The sequence below is a fragment of the Lutjanus erythropterus genome, chromosome 18 (assembly GCF_056507025.1).
Source record: "Lutjanus erythropterus isolate fLutEry1 chromosome 18, fLutEry1.hap2, whole genome shotgun sequence".
Taxonomy (NCBI): Eukaryota; Metazoa; Chordata; class Actinopteri; order Lutjaniformes; family Lutjanidae; genus Lutjanus; species Lutjanus erythropterus.
In genome coordinates this window covers 30,020,034-30,047,699 of record NC_139334.1, presented here as the reverse complement: position 1 = coordinate 30,047,699, position 27,666 = coordinate 30,020,034, and the positions used below count along the sequence as shown (strand labels likewise).

General features: G+C 40.6%; 1 protein-coding gene across 1 annotated transcript; it reads left to right on the top strand.

Moving 5' to 3' along the window:
• Window positions 1–569: 569 nt before the first annotated feature.
• On the top strand, window positions 570–27,485 carry sgpp1b (sphingosine-1-phosphate phosphatase 1b). The gene is made up of 3 exons (XM_084742449.1): window positions 570–1,702; window positions 15,130–15,219; window positions 25,645–27,485. Exons 1-3 carry the CDS (start codon window positions 869–871, stop codon window positions 26,194–26,196), a joined length of 1,476 nt encoding a protein of 491 aa, XP_084598575.1. The 5' UTR covers window positions 570–868; the 3' UTR covers window positions 26,197–27,485.
• The last annotated feature ends 181 nt before the right edge of the window (window positions 27,486–27,666 follow it).

The following is a 27,666-nucleotide window of genomic DNA, read 5'->3' as shown; positions in this document are numbered from 1 at the left end:
TGTTTAATGAACTATCAGTTAATAATTATTTATGATGTTATTATGAAGTTTGGGCTCTAAATAAATCTAGGATGGTTATTATATATATTATATTATATTATATTATATTATATTATATTAGAATATATGTTATACTATGATATATGAGTTAATAGAGAAGTGAGAAAGGGGTCTGGAAACACGTTTTACGTCTACTTACTTTTTCGATACTGTTACTCTTGTTTTGTCTGCGTCTTATATTTTTTAATATTTATTTTGTGTTCGAGTTGAAGTCATTCATTATGGTTACCACATTTCCTCCACATTTCCATCTCCTCCCAAGATATTTTTTAGGTAAAATTTCTAAGTGTCCTTTATATTTTCAGTTTTTCCTACAATATTTTAAATGTTAAATTATTTTACTGTAGTTTCAAGTGAAATAATCTAATCCTGATCCCGAATCTGCATCCGTTTGAACGGAACCAAAGTCGGGCTCAGAATGAGGCGTTGCGAAATTTCCGACAGTATATGAAGGCAACAGCAAAGGCGCGCTCCCCGGACTGCTCCGCTGTACATCTGTCAGAGGATAGTAGTCAGGCAGCGGGACACTGAATGTTTGTGGACGGCGGTCGAAGGAGAACCGAGCCGCTTAGTTTATCCGTTGTGCTCTGACTGCAAACAGCAGCTCATTTCTGTTTGAAATAATACAACTCGCCGCCATAACTTGTCACAGTTTAAATACGGTCTGGGGTTCACTCTGCCAGGATGCACGGGTCGGCTAGCTTACGTTAGCCGCAGAGCTAGCGTTACACCGTCCGCTGTGTGGGGAAAGTAGCGGAGTCCGAGCACCGTCTCTCAGCCGTGTGGGAGTGAAGAAACCGGAGTAAACATGGAGAAAAGTAACCGTTTTGTTGAACTCTTCCATTATCTGCAAGACCCGCACCTTGTCGCCCGCTTTCAGCACATTTGTGGGGTACGGGGGACGTTTTCGAGAACCGTCTCTCTCAGCAGCAGCGGCAAAGAAGCGGACCGGGCTCACACGCACAACAACGGGGCTTGTCACCATCGCATCACCGGGGAAAACGACAGTGAAAACCTGGCCGTTATCGGAGCTGGAGAAGGGGAGAAAGTACAGAGAACAGCAGCGGGTGTTCGGAAGAGGATTGTGAGAGATGAAAGTGAAGATTCTCCCCAGAATGGAGCAGTTTTGTCCGCAGCTCCAGCCCGGGGAGAGACGGTCGGTGCGGGGAGTAAAGGTCGCAGCCTCCCCGGGGCCACCGCCGCCGCGGTTCAGGGCAGTCTCACCGGGTCAGAGGAGAGGGGAACGGAGAAATTCAGTGGCACCAGCACCTTGAAACCCCTCCGCAAAAACTCTCTAACAGGTGAAGCCGGGCAGGAGTTCCTGATCGAGAACCGGTTCTTGTACTACCTGTTCACTTTCGGAACCGAGCTGGGCAACGAGCTCTTCTACATCACCTTCTTCCCCTTCATCATGTGGAACATGGACGCGTTTGTGAGCAGGAGGCTGATCATGGTGTGGGTCTGGGTCATGTATCTGGGGCAGTGCACCAAGGATGTGATCGGCTGGTCTCGGCCCGCTTCACCTCCTGTGGTCAAAGTGGAGATGTTTTACAACTCGGAGTACAGCATGCCCTCCACACATGCCATGTCAGGCACGGCCATCCCCTTCTCCCTGTTCTTCATGACCTACGGCCGCTGGGAGGTACAGTACAGTGCATCCATCTCAATCTCTGTCAAAAGTGTTTAACATACGTGAAATGTGCAACAGGAGCAGAGAAGGAGAAGTTGTCAGGAGTTACATCCTCCTGATTTTCACGAAGGAAACTGAGAAAGTTCCTCTTATGATGTTTCACAACATTAACCTGTTCAGAAAATCAAAGGAAAACTGAATCACTGAAAGCTCCACACACACACACTGCTGACCTGTTACCTCCTTACTAGAGCTGTGCAGCATCAAAATATTACAACCAAAAGACATTTGTTTAATATTTAGAGCTGCAACAATTAGTCGATTAATCAGTTAGTCTATTTTGACAATCGTTTTGAGTAATTTTTCATGAAAAAATGGCTGGGAAAAATGCAAAAACTAAGATGATGATGTGATTTTTGATGGGGTCTGTACCAAACAAGCATGTTCCTTTATGGAGATAATGAATTGTGGGTCATGGCATCTCTGTAGTAGAGCAGCAACACTTACTTGATTAATGGATTAGTGCAAACTATTAAATCAGTTGCAAACTATTTTTAGAATCTTTTTGAGTATTTTTTTTTTTTACAATAAATACCCAAATAATCTGATTTCAGCATCTCAAATGTGAATATTTTCTGTTCAGTGAACAGTTCAATGAATATATTTGGTTTGTGAACAAAACAAGACATTTGAGCTGTTCATCTTGGGCTTTGGAAAACACTGATTTGAACATTTTTCTGACATTTTTTTGCATGGTACATTATCTGTTAGGGCTGAACAATATGCAAAAGAAGCATTTTTCCTTTTTTTTAGCATTTTATAGACTAAATAAGTAAAACATAATTGCAACATTTTTTAATTAATATTGAAAGTAATCATTAGTCACAGCCCTAATTGCAAACTAAAGCCTCTAAAAGTCTATAAAATTGAATCAATGCCTCTCCAAAAAAGTTACATCATAAATAATAAAGTATAAGTAAAAAACTAGTAACAAAGTGTGAGATAGCAGTACATTTTGGACAATAAAACTCACTTGAAATTAAATTGTCAAAAGTAATAACTAAATTTAAACAAATATATAACAAAAATTAACTACACTGAAATTTTGAAAAGTATGAAAATGCATACACAAAAGTGCAGCCTGTAAATCATTTAAATACTGTAGTTAGTTATTCAATATTATCCAGCATATAAGGTAATACAAGTGAATGAATGACAGAATTTCCATTCGTCTCTACAAACCCTACAGCTTTTAACAACACAATAAACACGTTACATAATTTATTATGTCCCCTGAGATACCCAATAACGGAAACTCACAGTATTATATCAAGATGAATATACAGTTATGCCTGAGATAAACCCTTATGGTTTGTAAGATCTGCCTGCTTATAGATTTTTCAGACTTGGTGTCCATATTCTACATAGTGTAAGAAGGAATTTTTATATTTATTATATTCTACAGAGATGTACACATTATCACAGAGCACAGAATCAGCCACTTGGCTTTCACTGCCTCGCTCAGGAACAGTGACCATGTGGCAATGGTTGATTTAGGGTCAAACCTGTGGTCTACTACTGGTGTACACACAGCCCATGGTCCCCCCCTGCTATGCTACAACAACAAAAGCAAACATGTGCAACGTGCCAGCACTTGATACAGGATCACTGAGACTTTGCCCTCTGAAGTCCGCCTTCTGAAGCTGCATCATTAACAATTAATGAGTGGTTGGCCCAGTGGATACAGTGACAGAAGCCTGGGCGGCTGTTCAGCTGTATGAGCACATTTGTTGACTATTTACTGCTTGTACTACAATGAAATCAAGCTCACTGTGGACACAACAAGCCTTAAAAAAAGTCTCCCACCAAGTGACAGAAGTCCTGTCATGACAGAATAATGCTCATTACACAACAGAACATAATAAACAGGCCAGATAAACACAATAATCAGTTGATCAGTTAATGGTCCAGTGCGCAAGATAAACAAGAATTTATTGGCAAAATATGGCAGAAATCTAATGTAAAATTCATCTGTATGCTGTCATTAGTGTACAATTCCCTAAAAGAAGAAGGATCATGTTTACATTACTGGAGAAAGAGCCTTTTATACATTGCAGGTCCACTTCCACGGGCTCCATATGACACCACCATGTTTCTATAGTAGTCTAGAACAGACAAACCAAACACTGGCTCAAGACAGGGCCTTTGGTGTTTTTTGAGATTTTTGTGGCCTTCATAGTTTCTCTTTCGTGTTTGGTTAAGTGTGTTTGTAATCATATTTTTTGAGGGAAAATGGTTTCAGCATCACAATTTATTGTAGTCTTCTGTACTAATAAGAATATCTGACTGTTAGACTTTTGAACAAATTATTTGTGTCAATTTGGACATTTTTCATAATTTCCTGACATTTTATTGGCCAAAAAAAGATGACTGATTAATCGTGAAAATAGGTGGGAAATTAGCTGATTGTGAAAATACTTAACGTTGTGCTTTTGACTCTGAGCTCTGCATTTTAAGCTAGCTTGTTGTCATGCTAGCATGCATGTTTGCCAAACTGTTTGATGTCATCATGGTGACATTTGACATGTAATAGTCATCAAATTAGCACTGACAGCTAGGGATGGGAACTGCTGAGATTTTATTGACACCTAGGCCATTATCGATTCATAATCATCGCTGTTTAGAAGTAGCCACGAAAAGAGTCTCTCCACCCCGAGTCCTTCTCGTTGACACTTTCCAGCAGCATAGATGCACTAGTTTGATATTATTGTTTTACATCAATAAAATGAATTGATAAGCTTGGAGGCATACGATTCTGATGGACTGGACAAGTTGGATCTGGTTCTCATCTGGAAACTGTTCTTGATTCACATTCCTATTAATAGCTCAATAAGGAATTATTTGCATGCTAACGTGTGTGGCTACTTATTCAGACAAACTCAACTTTGGTAAGTGAGCGTCTCTTGACGTCACCTCATGTTCTACCTCCTGTTTTCCATCTTCGTTTAAGTTCATGAAAAATAATTCATGTGTCCCAAATCATTGGAATAACATGCCTGCAGGAGTTTTGTTTTAACAAGCCATTCTCTGTTGTTCTTTGCTTCACCTCCCATTCACTCAGGAGGAACAACACTCCATTGTGTCCAGTCTGTAAAAGCCAACAAAAAGTCTGTGTAGTCCACATCCATTGTCTTACTGTGCATCCACACAGTGAGGAACATGATCAGGAAGTCTATTTGATTTTCATAGAACTGAGAGACGAGGAAAGCTCAAACAATATGTCGATTCTTGTCACGCTCATCAGCTCAGACTTAATATGGCAGATTTCTGCTCGTTGTTGTAGAGCTGATTATTAAAGTACAGATGAAATGTTATTTCGAGAGTATCTAGCTACTGTGTCGTGACATATATACGTAAAACATAATTGGAAGGTGGTATAAAATTACATTGTGAGGAATGTTGAAAAGTGGATGTGTCATAAGCCGACGAGCCATACTTTTGCTAGCTGGCTAACAAATGAATCTTAGCTTTGTGCCACTAAAAGTTGTAGATTAATTGGTGGGTGAATATAGAAGTAGTATTGGATGAAACTGGTTGGTTCAAGCCTACGTAAGCATGGCGTGTGCTTATTTTATTTTACAGAAAGAAACATTAATTAGATGTTGATATGAGAATGCAAACAATGTTGTGACCATGGTTGTTTCTCCTACACGTTTGAAAGGGGAGAGTGAGAAAGGTGTTTGCAATCTACAAGCTCACTGCTAGAAGCCACAAAATCTTACTCACTTGTTCTTTAACGTGGACAGTGGTACAGCGGCTTCAGCAACAAACATTTTCCTTCCTGGTTCAGGGACTCCTCTGCAACAGTTATCTGCAATTGTAGGCTAGTATTGCTCAAGTAGTCTGCACTGATTACCACTTTTGTTCAGCATATACTGTTATTGCTGCTTTAGTGGTGTTTCACTACACTTCGTTCCTGTAATACCATCATTCTCCAAAAAGTTGCTTGATGCTCAGCACTATTTACTTTGGTGTAGGTGGGAAAAAAAGCCCAGAGTTTTGAAACAACAAATGCGTGGGATCCCAGTATTGTGTTGCTTGAATCACAGCAGGCGAGAGCAGAGGTGGGATTGATTTACGACACTCTACCTCCCCGTCTGTCTGCCAGAGCACGAGATAAGAGAGTCGACCCCCCGACCTTCGAGTGTGGGACTCCGAGATAAGACTGATTTAGCGTCTGTAGCACTCTCATGTCTCCTCACTGTATCAACAGGCCTTTCTTTGCTTGTCAACCTCAGTTAGAAGACACACAAGTAGAAGAAAATTTCAGAAAAGCTCTCAAAGTCTGCAAACAATTTGTTCTTTACACTTACTACAAAACCATCTCTACAAAGCGTTAAAATACAAACACCTGACCTGCTTGTGTGGAACAGCAGATAAGACTGTCATCACATTTATTTTGGTCAGAAGTGGCACTCTATCTTTGCCCTAAGACTTAAAAAATAATCAATATGCTCACACCTCCAATGAACACTGACAAAACTGGACCCCTTGAGTTTTCTCAAGACTTAAATCCTCCTTTTAGCTTTCTGACTGCATGGAAGTGACAATACAGTTTGTGAATTAGATTTTTGTGTGTGGTCCAACCCACAAATGGTCTCAAATATAACACTAAACAAACTCTGGCTTTGTACTGGGTAGATGTGATTTGTTTTTCTTACACTCAATGTAGCTTTTTGGGAAATGCAAATCTACTGTAAAGAAGACGGACCCCTTATCACACAGCCATCGCATTCTCGAGAGAATTCTGTTGGTTGTGTGATTATTCTTGAGTCTAGAATGAAGCCCAATTTTATATTCCTAAAAAACACCTTCAGGCTAAATGCCATTGTGGTGGTGTTTTCTGATCTCTCTCATTGTCGTCATTATTTTCTCTCTTATGCCAGATTCAGACTACACAATATTACACTGAGTCAGATTCTGCTTGTTAATCCGTTAATTAAAACACTCAGTCGGCTCCATCGATGCATGCATGCTGTTGAATATGTTTTAAGAAAGTAAAGCAGACATCCGCATTTTCTGAATATTGTTCTGAATATTTTAAAAAACGTTTCCAGATTTATATTTCCCAGAAAATGGGACGTGGTTTTCCAGCACATTCCCAAGAATCCTGTTTCCCAGGGGCATGTTTTGGGTGAAACTGACCAATATGCAACTGACCTTGTGTCTTATTTCAACACGTAGAATTTGTCACACTCGGCAGGAGAAGACCTTTTGATCTTCTTACAAGCTTGTCTTTCTATTGGGAAATTGTGAGGCTTCCAAGATGCTGTGTTGGTTGTCATCCGCTGTGATTCACTATGGGGCTGCCATTATTTTCATAGTCAAGAATTTGGTTGATTCATATTTGTTTTCCTATAAAATGTCAGAAAACTGTGAAAAATGTTGATCAGTGTTTCACAAAGCCTAAGGTGATGTCTTCAAACAACTTGCTCTGCCCACAACTCAAAAATATTCAGTTTTAATTTCATAGAAAACAAAAGAAACCAAAAAGTATTCACATTTGAGAAGCTGGACCTTACAAAATTAATCAAACAGATTAATCAGTAATCACAATTGTAGGTAATTAAGTTAATGATTAATAAACTGATGAATTGTTGCAACTGTCATAAACTACACGAGATAAAACAATCCACTGTCGCACCCAGCACTCATTTTCTATGTCTGTTGGGTCAGTTGTTGGGCTGATATTGTGTAGTCTGAACTAGGAATTACTGCGACTTATGATTCATTATGAGTTGTTGTTTATCTCTGACCTTCTCTGGTGTTATCACTTTGGTGGAGAACCTTTAGAAACACCGTCTAGACAGTTGATGAACTACCCTTTTTCTTAGTGGAGCATATCATTATTACTCATAGCAGTTAAAAACTCTCATGTGTACCAAGCATCGTCATTGTTTCTTTAGCAAACATTTTGGTGATCTAAATGACAGATTTACTGAAATTACTGTACACATGATTTATTTACTTTTTAATTTTGTGTCAGGAATCACAATTCAAAATGTTCAAAATAAACTTGAGAGGCTGACAGATTTTTCTGACCAGAGGAGGATATTAGAGCCGTCATGCAGAAGGCAGGTTTGCCCTTCACATCCCCTGCTGCTTGCCGTAGCTGCTCTGTAAGGCTTCCTGCTGGATCATGGACTCAGATGACTTGTCTGAGCAAAGCAGGAGTGTTTGGATTTGGACGGTCCTCCTCCCAACCCACCACCGCCCTCCTCCAGCTCAGGCAGTAACTAGAGCCAGATGTCTCTCTGTGGAAGATTCTGTAAGAGTGAAATAAGGAAGGGCACAAGGCACCGAACAGAAAAGAGCAGCTCACGGAGGGGAAGTAGGAGAGAGAAGGCGGAAGAGAGGAAGGAAGTAGAGAAAAGATTATGAGACTAGATAATAGATGTGAGGAGATTAGACAAGATGAGACTAGAGGACAAGAGATGGGCAGAGGTGGTCAGGGGCATGGAGTGAAGAGGGGATCAATACAGAAAAAAGATGAGGAGGAGGAAGGATAAAAGAGGACAAAACAGACTAAAGGCAAAGAGGCTGGAAAAGGAGATAAGAGAAGATGATGAGACGGGATGAAAGGAAGAGCTGAGGTGATGCAGAGCATTTTAGACCAGAATATAAGAGCTGCTCAATTGAAAATTCAGACCACATTTTTATCAGACTGCGACATAAAATCTGATTATGTCGTCCAATAGAGCCAGAGCAGAAAGCATTATGGTAAACAGGTTTTGTGTGAGACTTCCTCCCTCGAGCGGGAACGTTAGGTGGGAGCGGTACAGCTTTTCCTGCAAGCATGAATGACTTTAACAGTATAGCATTTCCTAACTCCAACTCTTGAGTTTTCATTCAAATTGTAGATGACTATCAACCAAAAATCTCATCTGTTGCATTCAAAGGAAGACAAATAATGTCTGTTAAATTTTTGTGAGTTGCAGTAGTTTTGAAAGAGCTATAGTAGTCAAGATTATTATGATAAGGAGGAGCTGCAAACAGAAAACAGCAGCCAGTTTAATTTAATATTTGATGAAAGGTCAAACTTATGAGGCCAAATTAAATTCTAATGACTGCAGCCTTTTGCAGCAGCTGTGTGAGTTAAATCATAGCTGCGATTGAATGTAGTGAGGGACTTCTGCTAAAACACAGTAAAATGGGTTGTTCAATAGTCAAGCTGCGACAAAAGTGAGTAGTTAAAATAATCTTTTAGCAGCTACAGTAATGAAATTTTGTTCTCATGTAATAGTAATAATAAAGTCCCTCCAGGATTTTGCAGGCTGTTTTTGTGATTGTTGTTGTTCCAGGCAGAATAAAACCTCACTTTATTCTGAGTGTTCTAAATTACCTAATCAAAGAGGCCCAGGATTACAGATGAAGAAGTGCACCTGCGGCGTACAAAATTATAAAATAATAGTGAACAGAGCATTGTTAAATGTCAATAACAGTGACATATGTGATGTTTCAGTTTTCAGTACTTGTGATAAAATAAAATGTGAATGAAAAAAAATACAGAATAAGAAAACAAAACATTGAGCTGGATCACTGTCATCATAAAATTAAATTAAATTAAAACCTCAGACACAAAAGAGTTCCCTAAAACTTCAGTGAGTGAGCATTTTTAAAACCTCTTTCTCTTGTTGAAATGTAGAGCTGCAGATGTGTGAAGCTGCAGTTTGCAGTTACCAAATTAAACATATCGTAACAGTGATTACAAGTAATTCAGTAAGCGCTCAGTCTTTAGCTGTGGTATCATAGACTTCCAACATGAGAAGAATTTTCACAACTTTGGTTTGTTCGTACCCACAAACCCGATTAGTTTACATCTTGGCAGTGTTGAAAAGTGAAATACAGCACACCCTGAGAGCGGTGTGGTTTGGGTGTGTGTATGTATGTATAGTATGTATGTCACGTGAGTGAGCACAGAGCAATCTCTACACTGAGGCTAACAGTCAATAAGCAGTGTGCAGAGAACCACAAGCCACACAAAAAAAACACCATGTCCATAAAACTTTGCACGAGGCGACTGCCGCAACACCACCGTGGTCACGGGCGTGAGGCCAGAGCGAGCAGGCAAACATGGCCGTGGGACCCGCCGACACATGCTCTGTTTGCTCATGGATGGAGGACAGTGTTTGGACAACATCTCCACACGGTCTCCTCAGTCACTCCTCCCTTCTCTCTCCCCCCTCAAGACTTGATGCCGGTTTTCCCCAAACACAGCGTTGGTCTGAGCATGTCGGGCGGCTGCGTCTGAGCTGGCCTCACGGCTAATCCACACACACATAAAGACGCCAGTTTTCTCAACCAAAACCTCCCTCTGTGCTGACCTCATTTTTGAAAGAGTTCTCAGTCTATAATTGACACTCTAAAGAGCAGCCTGGTGGTTAGGGAAACACCTGTAGGAGAGTCTCACAGGAGGTATCTGACTGAAGTGTCTGCTGGAACCAGACAGTCACATATTTGATGCAACAGCTTGTGATCAATTGTTATGTTTTGTCCATTGAGTAAGACGCCTCTGCCTGGTGATTCCTGATCTCAATGGCTAAAATGCTTGGAAAATCATGAAGAATAGCACTAGCACACTAGAACAAGCTTTGTTTGTTTGTTTGTTTGACAGTTCATTTAAAAGGACTGTTACATTGATGCAACATCAAGGATAACACAAAAACTCAGGACATATTTCTAATGTAGTCCTTGTTGTAATTAATGGAATAATGAAGCATGGCAATTAGCAGCATTTAACAGCAAGTACAACTTTGATATTGAAAAATATTCACATTTGACATAAAATGTAAATATTCCAACAACAGACTAAAATTCATAATTACTATAATACTAAAATTGGTCCCATAAATGAGCTGTCTTTACAAGGTTATGTTGTCTTAAATGTTTAATGCTGTTAGGAACCTTATTCCCATCCTGGGCACCTGAGTATCTACAAAAACTTTTACCCATCTGGCAGCAGATTCTTACCTGTGTCAGTTTTGCTACCCTGGACCTGTTGTTGTGCTCGTGAGCCTCTCTGACTTGTGGGAAAAAAGGTTAAAAAGTAATTTGGGGCTGAAACATTTGCAGTTTTGTGAACCTGACAGAGTTTTAATTGTGTCACTCTGGACTCCACGGGGAGCCAGTTTAGCTGCATGAACTGGTTGGTAACTTTCTGAAGGGCAGAGGGAAGTCTGGATAAATTGTATGCCAGTGAAATATGTGAATGACGCACACTGATATTTATTTACTTTTCCATAAAGCACAAGCTGTGAAATCAGCACATGCCCCTGGATAAACGCAGGTAAACTTCAGCTGTGGTTAGCTTGTCTACTTCACCAAACAGCTACTTTGGCAGATAAGCGGCCATTGTTTGGAACAAAGGTTATCTCTGTGCTCCAGAAATAAATGTGTCCAATAAAACACTGAGAGACTGGAGTTCAGCAGCCGCTATTGGCAGTGAGCACAAAACAGCTTTCTATCTTATTATCCATCAGGCTAATTCAGATTGTAAAATGGCTCATATACATCATTGTTGTGGCCATCTTTCGATTTCTTGCATGTTTTAATTCAGTTACCTTGAAACGCTGGCTGCAAGAGGAAGTCTTATTGTTGCAGCAACATTTCAGTAAACCAGATAACATGAAGGACACATGACAGGCTGATAAATTTATTACAAGGACAGCAGGGATCATTAAGTGCAAGTTTAGGGTTTAAAGTGATGTGTATCTTTAATATGATACAGTGCAGCTGAGCCACTTGTTTCTTTTGTGTCCTCAGTGGTACATAATAATATAATAAGATCTTTTAAAAAGTTAGATTTTGTTTACAAGTCACTGTTGGTGCCTTAGATTAGATTAGGGTTGCAACTAACCATTCTTTTCTTTGTTTAAAATATTTTTTTCTCAATTAATAGAGCAGAAGTTTGGTATTTAAAATGTCAGAAAATAATGAAAAAATGTTGATCAGTGTTTCCCATTGTCCAAGAAGTTTTGATATTGCCCTTGGCCATATTACGATTTCGATAATATTGTAATTAATTGAAGACAGGAGAGGGAGACATCAGTCACTGTCTATTCCATCCCCACCTGCAATGCCTCAATAACCAACTTGGTGAGCATGTAGGGAGGGTCTGTGCTTGGGCTCGTCTTTGGCTGCACCTTCGCTGCCATTCTGGTGCAGCTAGGTAGCTATGGTTTTATCAATATATCTGTTGAGTAAGACTCCACTCGTAAGTAATGAGTGCACGCGCACATGGTTAGGCAGGTATGTGGGAAGACTGGTAGGTAGATCCTGAATGAAATGATTAGATGGGCTTATTACTGTGACAGTTACAGACACAGATACTGGATTTTTTCCCCTCTTTTTTTATGTTATTTGATTTATTGTCAGAGCATTTGATTTATTGATTACTGTCAGGATGCAGTGTTTCCTCAGACTCCTGTCAGGTACTTGCGAGCACTAAGGTAAACTGCAGATAACTATCTTGCTCAGTATGGAAATATACTTGCGCATGCTCATTTGCATGATGCTAGCATTGTTTGGGGGGCGCGGTCGTCAAGCACGTCAAGCACCTAGGCGACAGGGCAGAGTCAGAGGAGCGAATTCCTGAATTACAAATAAACAGTAAAGCAGCGAATTACTGGCCGGAGAAGAGGTAGACGTAAGTTATTAGCTTGAGATAACTCGACATAGATTTTACAAGTTAAACAGACATTCACAATATGTTGATGACCAGCTAACGTTACGTAACTTATCGGTAGTTTAAGTTAATTTGGTCTGGTGCCAACTCAGTGTCGCTAACGTGAGTAAACTAATTGATAGTATTAGGCTAACGTGAATATCTACATACCATTATGTAACAACTGACTGCATTTTTCAGATGAGTTTATTGAAATATTTCTCTAAGAAGAGAAACGGAATGCCTGCCCCCGCTGCTGAAAAAAATCCTAGAGGAAACACTGGGGTGTAAAGAGAATTTCAACAAATTTAATTTAAAAATTGCTTCTGAAATACGTCACCTACTCTGGCTTCAAAAGTAGAGTCAGTAGGATTTGTCCTAACTGTTCATAAACGCATCAGAATGTCATATACCAACGTTTTGAGTTAGTAAAACATCCTGAGCAGAGAAAAAAAATTAAAGAATTACAGGCAGAGGACAGTGTCTGTACAGATTGAGCCACCACACACTTCCAGTGTGTCATAAATGAGATTCTGTTTATATGAGTCTATGCATGTTGTAAATCATACCTTTGACTTATGGCTTGGGTAGTGCTTTGACAAGTATTACATTATTTAATTTTGCAAATCTTCTTCATCTCTAGTTTCACTATAAGATTTGTTTGTGTAAGGTAGTGAACTCAGCCACCTCCCTAACAGATATGCATGTTATAAAGTCTTAAAAATGACCCTCATTTATCAGCTGTTAGTGGTGTCACAGGCAAATCCACTGGAAATCAGTGTAAAGTGAGGCTGCACCATAAAAGAGTGGCTTATCTCTGTTTAATCAGCATCCAGCACCATCAAACAGCTCTGATGCGTCACCTCTCCCTGTAGGCTTGAGGTGTGGGAGTCGCAGTGATGGTGTGGGTTCTTGTCATGTAATTCTGCTCTGTGAGAAGAAATCTGAGCCATCTCAACAACAAGAGCCACAATGAAGAGAACAAAAATGCTTTTAGTGAGTGTGCACACCTCAGCAGCTGTCATCTGTCATCTGTCATCTCTTTCTCGCTGCTCTAATGAAAGTTCATACATTTTCAGTGTAATTGTGTGACCCAAATCAGAGCTGAAGAACAGTGACACAGCACAGCACAACAAATAATCTGAGTCACATGAGTGAAAAAGAATTTGACTTTGGATACTTTGAGCTGCAGTGTGTGAACGCAGCCTTTCTTTCCCTCTCTCCCTCCTCTCCTCACTATAGGCCAAATGCATCTGATAAGGAAACAGCAGAATTGCTGAAATATTTATGAGGCCCTTTGAGTCCAGCCCATATGAGCAGATAATCATATCCACCAGGGCTTGATACAAAACTGTACATTGAGCAAAGTGGAGCTGATTGTCACGCAGTCATTTATTGTCATCTTTAATCATAAGGTCACAGCAATCAACAGTTGATATATTTGCTCTGATGCAGACCAAGTACATCGTATGTATTGCATAATGTAAGGCATAGATTCACTGGCTGCAGATCAAAGGCAAAGTACAGTGAGAGACATACAAAGCAGACTAGACTTTCTATGCATTTAAATGAATGCAGCTTTAATATTTTTAAAGAAATTTGCACTCTATGCACAGAGGTGCTCTGTGTACATTCAGTTTTACTCATCAAACCTCATTGTGTATCGATGATGTATCTGAGTGTGTTAATTACATTTCCCTCCTCACAGAATATGTGCAGCCATTTTTCTTTTTTGACTGCATCTTTTCATCACTGTGTTGTAGACATTATCAAGAAAAAAACAGTGAACATTTGTTGGCTACAGCTTCTCAAATTTGAACATTTATTTTCCTCTGTCTGTTTTATATAACTGACTTTGGTCAAAGAAACGTGATTTTAAACCACCACTTAGAGCTCCAATTAGGGGTTGAAGTTGATAAAATTATATTGAAACCAGTGCCATTATCAGTTCTGGTTATTGGTCCAGTTCCTTTGCTGATCCCTGATAAATTTTCTGTGTGGGGAAAAAATAGGCCGACGCAGCTTTACAGCGTCATTACAGCTGTTTTATTATCTCTGAACACTGTGTGAACGGTTGTTTCTCTTTGTGTCTCTGTCTGTAACTTTGTGTTTTTGCTGCTAACTGTCTTGGCCAAGTCTCTCTTGAAAAAGAGGTTCTTTGTCCTAGTGGGACTCCCTGGTTAAATAAAGGTTAAGGTGGGTTTAACTCCTACCTGCTAAGTCTTCACCCTTTCCTGTCCTCCATTCAGCTGGCCTATCAAATTAAATTACCCAAAAATATTTTAAAATGAAATTATCATTTTACAGACTTTACAACAAGGACTGTCATCTTTGGACAGTTTCTTTTTCTCTGCCATCACTCACTCTTGTTGCAGGTTTCCAGCAGTGAAGGCAGGAATTTGGTAACATTTTTTTTTGCAATACACTGTCAGAAAAACATGTTAGCATTGATAAAAGGACTTGATCAGTTCAGGGGCATACAGTTACAATGGATCGGACAATTTGGAGCTGTTTCTCATTTCACCAACTCCAATAACATTTTATGGCAGTATTAGTTAGTCAATTCTGCCTCTGTGACTGAATAAAATATTCATCACTGAATCTGAGCTGCATCAAAGCTGTTTGTCGTAATGCTGCAAACTCACTAGTTTAATCTCTGAACATTACAGATGTGTGAAGGTGTTGTGTTAAAAATTGTCTCTTGTCACCTCCACAGTACCCGTTCTCACTGGGCTTCAGCTTGGCTCTCTGCTGGTGTCTGGTGGTCTGTGTTAGCCGAATCTACATGGGAATGCACTCAGTCCTGGTGAGTCCACACACACACACACACACACACACACACACACAGAGAGAGAGACAGAGAGAGAGAGACAGAGAGATGGTGCCAGCCTTGCCACCTGTAGTGCCAGTTTGGAACCGGTGTCAGTCTGAACATGATATCTGACATCTGGGAAACAGTATCTGGGTGAGGTGACCAGCAGTCACCTCAGCTCCTGAACTGGGCTGGCATCAGGTTCTGGTGTCAACAACACAGTCACCTGTGTAACTGTAGAAGTGCAACACACAGAACAACTACACATATCTACAGCACAAGTCATTTGTGTAAAAAAAAAAAAAAAAAAGGAAATATGTAGAAAAATGATGAGTAATTTTACTGGCCATCTTGACAGCTGCACAAAAAAGTTTTGGAAAACTTGATTGTAATAACAGACATGGAACTGTGTATTTTCTGTGGCCTCAGACTTTAAAAGTCAAATGTGAACAAATTCAAACTAACACTTGAGTTGTAATCCTTTCTAATTAATTAGAATGCAGCCAATTTAGCGTAATGCATGAGTTTGACATGCAGCGAGCTGTGACTGTCACATAAAAACATGTGACCAGTGATGTCCATCCGTTGGCGGTCAGAGAGGCAGAGTTTTAAATTTCAGTACACTGTACTCTTTTGTATTTTCCTGTGTAGTGTCCTACAACTGCATTATATCTGTTTTATTGCACTTATGAATAATGAGGATTGTTGTTGACTACAGTAAAATGTATCCTTTAGTCATTCATTCATTCCCTCTGCTGTAGTGAAGTTATGCTGAAGCTGTGTTCATTGCGTGTGCGTGCGTGCGTGCGTGTATTTGTGTGTAAGAGCTCTATCCCGCCCTTGTGTAAACAGCCAGTGATGCAGAGAAAGAGCAGAGGCAGAGAGGCAAAAGTTACTCTTGTGCCCCGCGGCTCCACTCATCTTTTTTCCTCTTTTTCCAGAGGAGGTCCACTTTCACATCCACTTTCTTCACCAGTAGCTTAAAGAATGCTTTGCAGTAAGAACTGGGCGTGTGCTTTGTCATGCAAGCCAAAAAACTGCAGACTGACTGGCTGTTGTCATGTTTATTTCTGCTGTGTGACAGGCTATGGATCTATCCATAAAGTAAAAAATGTCCATGATTTATCATCAGAATTATTATCACAACCCTGTATCAAAACCGTTTTATCATCCAATCCTAAATTAAGTTCTAAAATATTTTGAATTCAAAACTGTAAAAAAAAAAAAAAAAGCTGTGCCAACCCCTCAGAGAACCTTTTACTGTTCTACCCTTTTCAGACATGTGATGACATAAAAATACTATGTTTTGAATAATTATTACTTAAATTACATTCAATTTTCTTGTTCTCTTTCATTGAAAATCCAGAATCTATTGATGTCTTTCAATTAAAAAAAAAATGCTGGAAAGAATCTGTCTTTCACTTCTGTGAAAAGTCCATTGTCCTCCTTCAGCAGATGAATGTGTTGAACTATATATCGATCTTTCTGTACAGTGAAGCTCAATCATCCAAGTGAAGTAATAAGATTTTGAGTTTAAAATGCCCTAAACTGCCGGTCTTTGCAGTGTTGTTTATGTGATGCGATTAGCAGGCAGGGTGTGAAACAGGAAACCTTTACACCCACTGATTTTGACCAGGAGGTGGAATCTGAACTTAAGCCTCCAAACAATAGTTTTCCTGCTTTAGAAATGTGGAGAAAACAACCCAACTTCACCAACATATGCCAGTTGTGTGCTGCTCATTTACACCCAGCAGGGGTTGTTGTCATTAGAGGAATGTGGCTGAGATGATGAACCTCTGTACATCACTGTGTTTCTGTACAATGTCTCAGCAGTCCACTTTTTAGCATTTTGTTTCCTGTTACATTTTGGACCTCTATCTTCTCTTTCTTTTGAACCTTGCCAGCTTCTACCTGTGCTATCTGTTCCAGCTGTGCAGCTTATCTGGAACATGCATCATGTCCTCAGCATGCTCAGGCCTGTAGGCCTTTCCATGCTCGGTGCAGATGTAAATGGGTAGTACAATAAATGGCACAATCTCACACTTCTTTCTGGAGAACCATTCAGGCATCCGTGCCTGCAAAAACTTGCTCCTGCTCCTTTTGTCTGCTGCGGTCACGTCAGCAGATTATTTTGCCGACAGCAGAGCTTTGGCTAGATGAGATCACTGCTGCACAACACAGGTACAGTCATGAAAAAACATAATCTAATACCATCAGGTGGGTGTGTTTACCCCCGGTGCCCTGCAGTATTACAGAAAGTCTGGGTCGCAACCCACTCATTGATTGTGAGAGACTCTGGATGGGTTTAGGGGGTGTGTTCACTTCAGTGAATATTAAAGGGCTGGGTATAAACAATTTAAAATCAGTCTTCATTTGAATGATCTGATACTGATTTAGTGAAATACCAAGACTGACCTTTTATATATTGATCTTTTTTATATATCATCAGTCTGGTAGGAGAAACATCTCCTGATATCTGATCTGCTGTAGGTGACTAAAGTAGGCTATGACAGCAAGGCCATGGCTGTCTATATGGCAGTCTCAGGTTGAATCTGACCTGTGACTGTTGCCCATCAACATTACAGGGGCAATTATAATATAAGCATAGATATTTTTAATGGACCTGCTTACAGGGTTCCTGGTACAATTTACAACTTAATTTTTCTCAGAATCTCTTTTGTAGCCAAGCAAAATCAGTAATGTAATTGAAATTTCCAAAATCAAATGGATAAAAGATAAATTAAAGTAAAACTGCATTAGTAAAAATACTTATGTAATACAACTTGGCACCTACTTACACAGAACCATGCAGATCTTGCTCAGGCATCTTGCTGGTGAGTTAAAGACCCTGAATTCAGAGGGATTATTTTGGCTCATAAATGACGTAAATTATCTGGAAAAAAATTCAAACAGTTACCACATATGTGTGTGTGGGCTCTTCTGTCCACGCGCTAGTCGCATTAACCCTCGTTTGGGGTAATTTCACTCACTGGTAAATGATGTCAGTCCCTGCGCACTGTTGGGGTTAAGCTGTCTGTTGCCGTGGCAACAGCGACGGCTGTGTCAGAGGAACTGATGGATGGTGTGGGACCAGCAGACATTACAGTGTGCTGGCCATCCTCCCAGACAAACTTTAGAAGGTAATTCCACATCAGAGACGTTCTTTAAGGACTTTCTGTGGCTGCCCGCAGGCGGTGTCGCGGTTAAGACCTCCACCTCAGAAACCACATGCACATCTGTATGCTCACACCACTTTATATCTCACCAGGACTCTCAGCTCCATCTGTGACCATCTCAACAGGAAATATATTCTGTTTTCTCCTCAGATAAACAAGGCCTGACCTAGAAAAAGTATTTAAGATGATTAATTCGCTCAGAAGTTAATTAGATGTACAATTCTCAGTGAGTAAATTATAGGACAGGTTTGAGTCATCCTGCTGAACTGAGCAACAACTTGAGGAACGCCTGATTTGTCCTGGCATTTAACCAGCTTCAAGTACATCCCAGCACTAACAACACCACAACTGTCAGACATAAGAAATCCTCACGTTCATTTAATCAGTGCCTGAGAGAGAGGTTATTACTATAATTATGGTTTTGACAGTGAAACAGCATTTAAATTCTCTACTCTGAATAAATAATATTCCCAAGAGTAAAGTTTCACATAACAGGTGTTTGTAAAAGTTCTTCAAAGTAGTTTCAGAAGTAGAGAAACAGGAATACACACCCAAGATGGCTTCCTTGGTTCAGTGCTTTCAGAACATCAAATAAGGTCTGGACACACATTCAGTAAAACTGTGAGATGTGTGTGAGCGAGATTTTATATTTTTGACTTGTGTGTTTTAAAAAACTACATGGGTGCATGCTGTTGTAAATAAAGCAGCTAATGGCTTTGGTTGACCATGAGGACTTGAGGTCTGGTGTGCTATAATGTTAGCTGCTAACATTAGCATCATCTTGGGTGAATAATGTAAAGGTACCATGTGAAGCAATTTACATGTATAAATCAGTTCGTAATACCAACATGAACATCATATCCTAACTTTCTCAGTTGTTATTTTGCACGCCGTTTCTCACGTTTTGATGAGGCAACCGAGCGACACTGATTAGCTGTTTGGGTATGACAGGCTGTTTATAAGCCGGGGCGCAGCCATTTCATGCTTTGATTGTGGATTGCATTTAATGTATTTAAGTGTACTTAACTTTTTAACATTTTATTGAGCTACTTTCTTATTGCTGTTCTGGATGTGTCTATCACTTATAGATATCGCTATCATTCATCGCCCAAGCCTAACTCGATACTGACCCCAGTAAGGAGGATTTCTGGCAGCAGTGATGTCAGTCGAGGCTCACATGTTTTCCTCCAAAGTCACAGAAGATTTATACAGCTGTTTCACTGCTGTCACTAGTAGTTAATTGACTGACTGATTGAAGTAAAAAGTGTTTTAACTATGCAAAGTGTAACACTTACCATGGGTTTATACAGGGACAAAAGTTCAGCTGTTCAGAGGATGTTGCTCTGTGCAACTAAAAATATAACACACCTGACTGCAGTGTTTGTCTGTTTACAGTAAGGGATCATTTAACCACCTGTTTCCTTCCTACAAAGTACTTTTACTAATTTATCCTGTTACAATTTGTACTCCACATGTCCCTGTCCGCTTCCTCTCACACAGCCCTTTCCTCTTCCTCCTCCTCCTGTTCCTACATGTCACGTGACTGGCTGTGGCCACTGGTCAGACTGTCAGGCTGTCTGGATAAAATCATCCGTCTGTAATGCAGAAACTCCCTCTGCTCCTCCTCATGGTCATGTTTCCTTGCACTGAATCTCACAAAGGCGTAAATAATGTCTGTAACCATGGTAACCTTTGTATTTGAGTCCAGGCCTGTGTTTAAATTTACTGTCAACCAGTAAATACTGATGTCACTTTATCTGTGACATCTCAATAATCCCTTAAATTCTGATCTTCTCTCAAATGTCCCCTTAAGTAAACTCAAAGAAACCATTTTTCCACAGTGCATTGCAATGTCACAAACACACATAATCTTTATCTGATTCTTCCAGCTATGTCAGTCTTCTAATGGGTGATATATTAAAACCAGATATGCTATTTATCGTGCCAATATGATTACCTCAGAAGGGAAAAATCTGGATATCTTGTCCATCGTTCAACACACATCTCTGTGATTCAGAGACACTCGGGATCTGTGCTGGACTTTAAAGTCCAGTGGGATGGAGCAGTCATTTACGGCTAGCCCTTTTGGTTCAACTTTTTATTTAAAGGCTTTTAGCAGAGTCTCTACAAGTTTTATCCAAACATGCCATATGTTATTTTCAGAATGAGCAGCCAGCCAAATGCTGATTAAATATGCATGTGGCTGGTAGATTTGCTTCACTCACCAGCCAAGAAAACAATGGTTATCTATTTTGAGTGACTGATGAAATTTTACCATTGACTAGCCCTTTGACCGGTTGACATAAAAAGTTAGTTCTGCACACTGGTCATCAGTGTTTTAGGACTGTTTTTATGCAGAAGTTCTTTGTCTCTAGTCTGTATTTATATGAATAGATCTTTGTGTGTCAGCACATTTTTGTCAATTTATGTCAAAAAAGTTTTGATAGTTCATTGTGAAACATGTTAATATTAATGGATTTTAACACTGCTATTGTTATTCTTTCTCCTACTATGTATTTTTGATGCTACATTTCCCATAATGCTTTGGTAGATTTAAACAGGAAGTGTGACATTACAATGGATTCATTAAATTATGCTGTCAGCTGCAATTTGAACCCTTTGTTTTGATATTGGCAGTACGTAGCAGCTATCAGCTGCCCTGCTCTCTAAATATCTGCATCAGCCATTTGAAAAGCCATATTGGTCTACCACTATTTATCCTATGTAGTATTCTGAATTAGCTGTTAGTACTTCCTTTTTGCAAACCATTACTTTGATTCTGAAGAGAAATTTACAACATGATGATTCTCAGGCAAGTTCTGGAGTCAGAGGAGTGCCTTCTTTCTATGATTTCTAAGGGGATTTATGGATGTTTAGTGGCACTGACTGTACATCAGAGATCATATATCCTGCCAACATATAAATCTCACTGACTCTAAAAATATGTGAATCATGCGCATGTTCAGATTTCAGTCCTCAAGAAGAAGGTGTGTTTTTTTTTTTTTTTAACATAAACTGCAAGAGGTTAAGAGCGTGAATCACCAAAGGCAGCAGCTTCATGTTTTTGTTAACCAGCACATGAACAGAATTTGTTAAAACAATGATCTCAGAAACACAACATGTGAGTCGAGACCTCAGAGCTGAATTTATACGAGATGGATCAATCTGTAGGTCAACAGATTGAGAGTTATATAACAGTCTGGTGTCTGTTCTGAAGGCTGAAGGCTCCACAGTCAGCCCATGTGGGGACTGTTATGTTTCAGGGAGTGGAGCTGGGACACATGGTGAACCATTAGTGGTCTGCTCTGCCAGGCCTGCCGGGCACTTAATGTGTTCTGGAAATCATCACGCCCAATGAAACTACTTCCTCCTCCTTTGTTGTGCAGGAAGAGCTCGGAGATAAAAAGCTGTTCTGCTGCTGCTGATGATGATGTTGTTGACATCAGCTAACCTTTTACCAGACTGCCCACTGAGCACTTTCACTCAGATTTTTGTTGTTCCTCCTTTATTTGAAGGCTTAATTTAAAAGTCTTAACATGAAGTGTATTTTAACCCCTAGTTTTTTCAGTGTTTGTTTGATGAGCACGACATCAACATGATGCTGGCTCATCTACAAACAGTTGTACACATTTCTTGTTTTGTAAAGTTTCTCATTATCCAACTCAAAGGTCTAAATGAGTGTTCAAGTAGAAAGTGAAGCAGATTTCATTCCTGTTTATTCACCACGAACATCCCATGTACTGACTTTATAGATGCTAGCTGTGCGTTAGTTAGCAATGTACACATCAGCCGTGTCTGTGTGTTTGTGTTCACTTCAGCCACTCTCTCTGATCTCAAAAACTCTGAACAGACTGAAATTGCGATATGCAAAGCGATTAATCATTTTGCATCATTCATTCATTCATTTTCTGTAACCGCTTAGTCCGTAAGGGTCGCGGGCTGCTGGAGCCTATCCCAGCTGACACTGGGCGAGAGGCAGGGTTCACCCTGGACAAGTTGCCAGTTCATCGCAGGACTGACACATAGACAGACAACCATTCACACTCACATTCATACCTACGGGCAATTTAGAGTCACCAATTAACCTAACATGCATGTCTTTGGACTGTGGGAGGAAGCCGGAGAACCCGGAGAGAACCCACGCAGACACAGGGAGAACATGCAAACTCCACACAGAAAGGCCCTGCTCCAGCCGGGGAGCTGGGGGATCGAACTCAGGACCTTCTTGCTGTGAGGCGGCAGTGCTAACCACTGCATCACCGTGCCGCCCATTTTGCATCACATATTCTAATTTTCACTGAAAAAAAAATCTATTAAACATTACCAAACATTGACATCAATAAAAGATGGAATCAAACACTCAAGTGTTTCAACAATTATTCCCAATTTCGATGTAAAATCTGCCACTGTTCTCACTGATACCTGCATCTGTGCAGTGTGAGAATGGAAAGCTGGACAGGCGTAGCAGCAGTAACTAAGGAGGCTTAGCAAAGGGTCAGTTGTGATCAGCTGCAGCCCTAATAAATAAAGTTGATTTGACTTGATTAAATGTTTACATCTTGAGGGAGAAGAAACTTAGTGTCCTTATGCCCACGGCTGGTGCATGAACTGAACTTCAGTGAACTTGTACAGTCTTTTAACAGATCCTGATAGGAGGATCCATTAAAGATTCTAGATGAACTGCAGGCAGGAGGCTTTACATACAGTGTTATTAGTTGTTTTGTTTCCACTGATACTCATACACACTCATTTATTCTCATTGTAAGACACTTAAGATAAAAGCATCTACCAAACATCATATCTTGTAGTTCCCTGAGGGCGCTGTGCCTTTCACTTGTCCTCTTTCTGGACATTTTTAGCCCATTGTTTCAGAGCTCCCTCTAGTTGTGTCAGTTGAGGAGAAAATTACAGACAGCTGAAAGCTTTCACTCACTCTGGGTGTGTGTGTGTCATGAAGAGAGAGAGGGCAGATAACAGTTTTGCAGCAGCAGCAGTGAGTTGATAAAGTCACAGTGACCGTCTAAGAGGTTTCCCGCTGGTTATCTCTCTGCTGCTGAGTCACCTTTAAATGGTCGGACAGTAAAATGTGTCCTCGCAGTGGACCATGTCCTGACACCCACATGTGACGCAACCTCTGTGGCTCAGCATGGGTTAATGACTGACTGTGAGATCAGGGCTTATATGTACTACAACATGTACTTAAGCTGCCAAATAGATATTTAAACTGTAACAGGACCTTGGTTTCTCTCCAGTGAGGCCATCCAAGTGGGCTAACCTGCCAGGCAGGCACAGCTGAAGTGCTCCGGCGTTTGGCTGCAGGATGGAAGCTGGTGTAAATTTACAGTAGCCTCATTGATTTCTTGTCCAGGGAAAGTGGACACTGATTACACACCTGCTGTCAGACTCTGAAGAAAAGTAAATACTGTACACACCCAAATGAGCCCAAAGAGGGACTGTTAACTGTTGATTTACACTCTCCACCCACTGTGCACACACACATAATGAAACCCCTACAGAGAGTCTCTGCAGCACACATGCACACTTTAAAAATGTAGATAAACAAGTAAGAAATCAAGTTTCCTCAGCAGAAGTTTTCCTTCTATCCTTTAAGCTGATATGCTGATATGCTGTTTGAGTTATGCTTTACTTCATGAAAAGAGCTAAGGACAGAAAAAGAGGAGATACAGAGAGGATGAAAACACTTCATCACAGGTTAGTTAGTGATGTTATTGATGTGAGCCGATTGTCCCCGTAGATCGAAGTGAGTCAGAAAACAGTCTTAGTGATGCCAGCTGAATTTTTTACTATGAAAAAATATGGCCTCACTATAAAACACCTGATTTTACAATGAAGTTTGGTTTAACAGTCCACCTGAAAGGCTGCCGACAGCACAGCAGGGTTCAACGTCATCCATGGCCTTGCAGCGACTGAAGCATTGAATTTACTTGATTAAGATGCTGACCAGATACAAGATGTTATTCTCTGAATCATCAATTCAGAAATAGTTTTGGACAGTTCAGCAGTTCTTCCTCAGCTTTGTGGACACAAATATGATGTCAAGGAAAACTACACATTGAGTAAGCACAGGAAGTCTGTGAACTGTCAGTTTGCAGTTCAGCATCAACTGTGATAACCTTTGAGATTGAGTCCAAAGTTCACTGCCATGTTGAGCTTGTTGATTTCCTATTTCCTATCAACACTCCACTTCCTGTATCCATCAGCAGAAAACATACCAGTAAATATCTGTAGAACAGAAGTTCTCTGATAACGATGGTGTTTATTATTCAGATGTAATATCCAGGGCATTTTGACACATTGACGTCTTTGAATGAAGCTTGTGAACTGTATTAAAACTGAATGAATGAAATTAAACTATAGTATCAGCTGGGACAGTTTTAGACTTCAGGCCTGCTGTGTGTGCACTCTGGATGAAGCAGGATATGAACCGTGCTTTGGGTAAAGGTTAGAGGACAGGTGTTTTTTGAGGAAACAACCGTCAAAAACAGTTAAAAAAAAACAAAAAAAACATGAAACAGTGTGGAAATGTCATATCATGATTATAGTGACCAAAATGATCACACATTTTGAAACTGTAACACTAATCGTCAGTTTTATCATGAAACCAGTGATCATTTCATCCCTACTGTACAAATTTGTGAACTACGACCCAGAGAATCAGAGTCAGCAAGAAGTTAATACTTGACGATCAGGTAATCAGTGATCTGTTATATTGTGTCCTGCTGTACGGCAGATTACATTTGAATTACCCGTATATACTATCTGCAGCGTCCCTGCATCTGTCCTTCCTGATGCACAAAAGCTATCTCATCATTCAGATCAGCTATGATCTACACAAACAACATCCTGATTTGGATGAGTTGATAGTTTACCGGTGACTAGTGAGGTTGGATCAGAACCTTGCAAAGTGGCAAAAAAATGCTGTTTTTTAGTGTTTTTTACTTGCAGTTTTATGACTTTATAATCTTGGAGAATAATCTTTTTTTTTCTCATAAATTTACCACGTCAGTCTTGGAGTTCTTTCTCACATTATTGCCCCCTTCCTCTTAATTTTTCTCTGTTTGTTTGAGCACTTTTTAGTTGAATTTGTTCAGTCAGTAGGCCAGCAGTTTTTTGCCTACATAACCCAGGTGTTCTGCCCCTGAACATGACCCTGAACTGTTCTCAGTACTGTCAGATGAAAACAGTAACAATAACATTGTTTCTCTGTTCATTTTTCTTCCAGGATGTCATCGCTGGTGTCCTCTACAGCATCCTGATCCTGCTCTTCTTCCTGCCAGCGCTGGACCTGATCGACAACTTCAACCTGACCTGCCGCTACGCCCCGCTCATCATCATCTCCTTTCACCTGGGCCTCGGCCTCTTCTCCTTCACTCTGGACACCTGGAGCACCTCACGGGGCGACACCGCCCAGATCCTGGGCACGGGCGCTGGCGTGGCACTGGCCTCCCACGTCAACCACCTCCTGGGTCTGATGCCCGACCCTACGCTGGAGCAGCTCCCCTTCACCATGCCCGCCCTCAGCGCTGGCCTGGTGGGCTTGGCCATGCTGCGACTCTTCGTCGGTGTGCTGGTTCTGATGGCCACGCGGGCACTGATGAAGGCCGTCACCATCCCGCTAGTGTGCCGTGTGTTCGGGGTGCCCAGCGACGACGTGAGGAAGGCCAGGCAGCACATGGAGGTGGAGCTGCCCTACCGCTACATCGTGTACGGGACGGTGGGCTTCAACGTGCTCTTCCTGGTGCCGCTGCTCTTCAGCTACATGCAGCTCTCCTGATTGGATGTTGGGTGAAGTGACCTCCAAATGCTCATCCAGAACTTCTTCCTTTAGCCCCCTGGGTCGGGACTAAGCTGAATTAAAGCCTCAACACTGATCTGGATGCTGACATGTTCCGTTTTTTTACTTTCCTCCATTATTGAGTTCAGGAGGGATTCCTATCTGCGTCCTGAAGGCCGGGAAATCTGGATCCACATTTGGCCTCAACTGTTATCAGAGTGATAGCTCTCTGCTCTGTTCCTTAGATTTATTTAAAATCAGACGGCTCCTCCTGATCGCAGGACTCACTGAGCTGAACATCCACTCCTCCTCCACCAGCTTCATTCAGATTACACGGCAAAAGGCCTTTTAACTGCGGCCTCTGAAAGACTAAATATGCAGCTGATTGCTACTGATAAATTCCCTGTGTCTTAGCATTTACATTTTTATCATTGCTATAAGTGTTATTAAGAGCTCAGACAAAGAACCACACAAGTAGACAGGTTTTTTTCAGCATCTAAAGGCAACATGTCAGAATTTTGTGCAATTGAGGGCAAAGGTTAACAACTCCAGAGTGATTTCACAGAATGCAGTCAGTCTTTAACCAACTGAAAAGTCTTTAGTTACTCATTTAAAACCTCATGGATGAGTACTGACACAGCGTTTCATGTAGGGCTGCATGTGAGTATTAAACTGGGCATACACTGGACATTTTGAGCCAAACGACTCATTTTAGAGTAGGGCCGAATTTCAGCTTCGTCTGGCTTCAGCTCTGTTTGCCACACACAGGTGAGCAAAGAACAATTTAACTGCCTTTGAACATCCAGTGGACGTTCGGAAGAATTTCAGACACAAGTTGTTTCCCTGAGGTCAGGGCCTTTTCTCTCTCTGCCCCTGGGTAAAGTGACAAACAGATCATCTGATGGCGACATGAGGCATTATGTGGATGGGAAATATGGATATTAAAATGTAGCTACCTTACCTCAAATTCTCTCAAGTCATACTGTCTTTCTCATCACCTGTGAGTCCAGAGATGATCAAGGCAGCTTGTTTCTGCCTTGTTAGGATTATTTCTGGTAAATGAGCTTCTGCCTGCCTCAGAGCTTTGAAACAAATCTTTAGTAACACTTGTCAAAAGCCAGAACAGTCCACAGGGATGGACAAGATGTTTTATTTCCTACTTTTTCTGTCTAGTGTCAGCACTCAGGCTGTGGCTTGATAATCACACTGTAAGAGTGAGCACATGAATCGGAAGCTTTGGCTTTACCTTGTAGACGATTTACTCATAAATTTAGCTGAAGAAGTTGGAATTAGAAAACAATATTTCTTAAATTGTACACTGTCTGCCCAGCTTTATTTTCATCATCCAGGAATCTGCCAATAAAAGTCAATAAAATGTCAGACAATAATGAAAAATGTTTAGTCTGACTAACAGTCCAAAAGCCAAAGATATTCAGTTACAAACAGAAGGAAACAGCAAATCCTCACAAT

Excerpts from the sequence above, each read along its gene's own strand:
- sgpp1b (XM_084742449.1), top strand. The coding sequence starts at position 869 with ATGGAGAAAAGTAACCGTTTTGTTGAACTCTTCCATTATCTGCAAGAC. Across the intron at positions 1,703-15,129 it reads TGACCTACGGCCGCTGGGAG|TACCCGTTCTCACTGGGCTT; the intron begins GTACAGTACAGT and ends TCACCTCCACAG. Across the intron at positions 15,220-25,644 it reads TGGGAATGCACTCAGTCCTG|GATGTCATCGCTGGTGTCCT; the intron begins GTGAGTCCACAC and ends TTTTTCTTCCAG.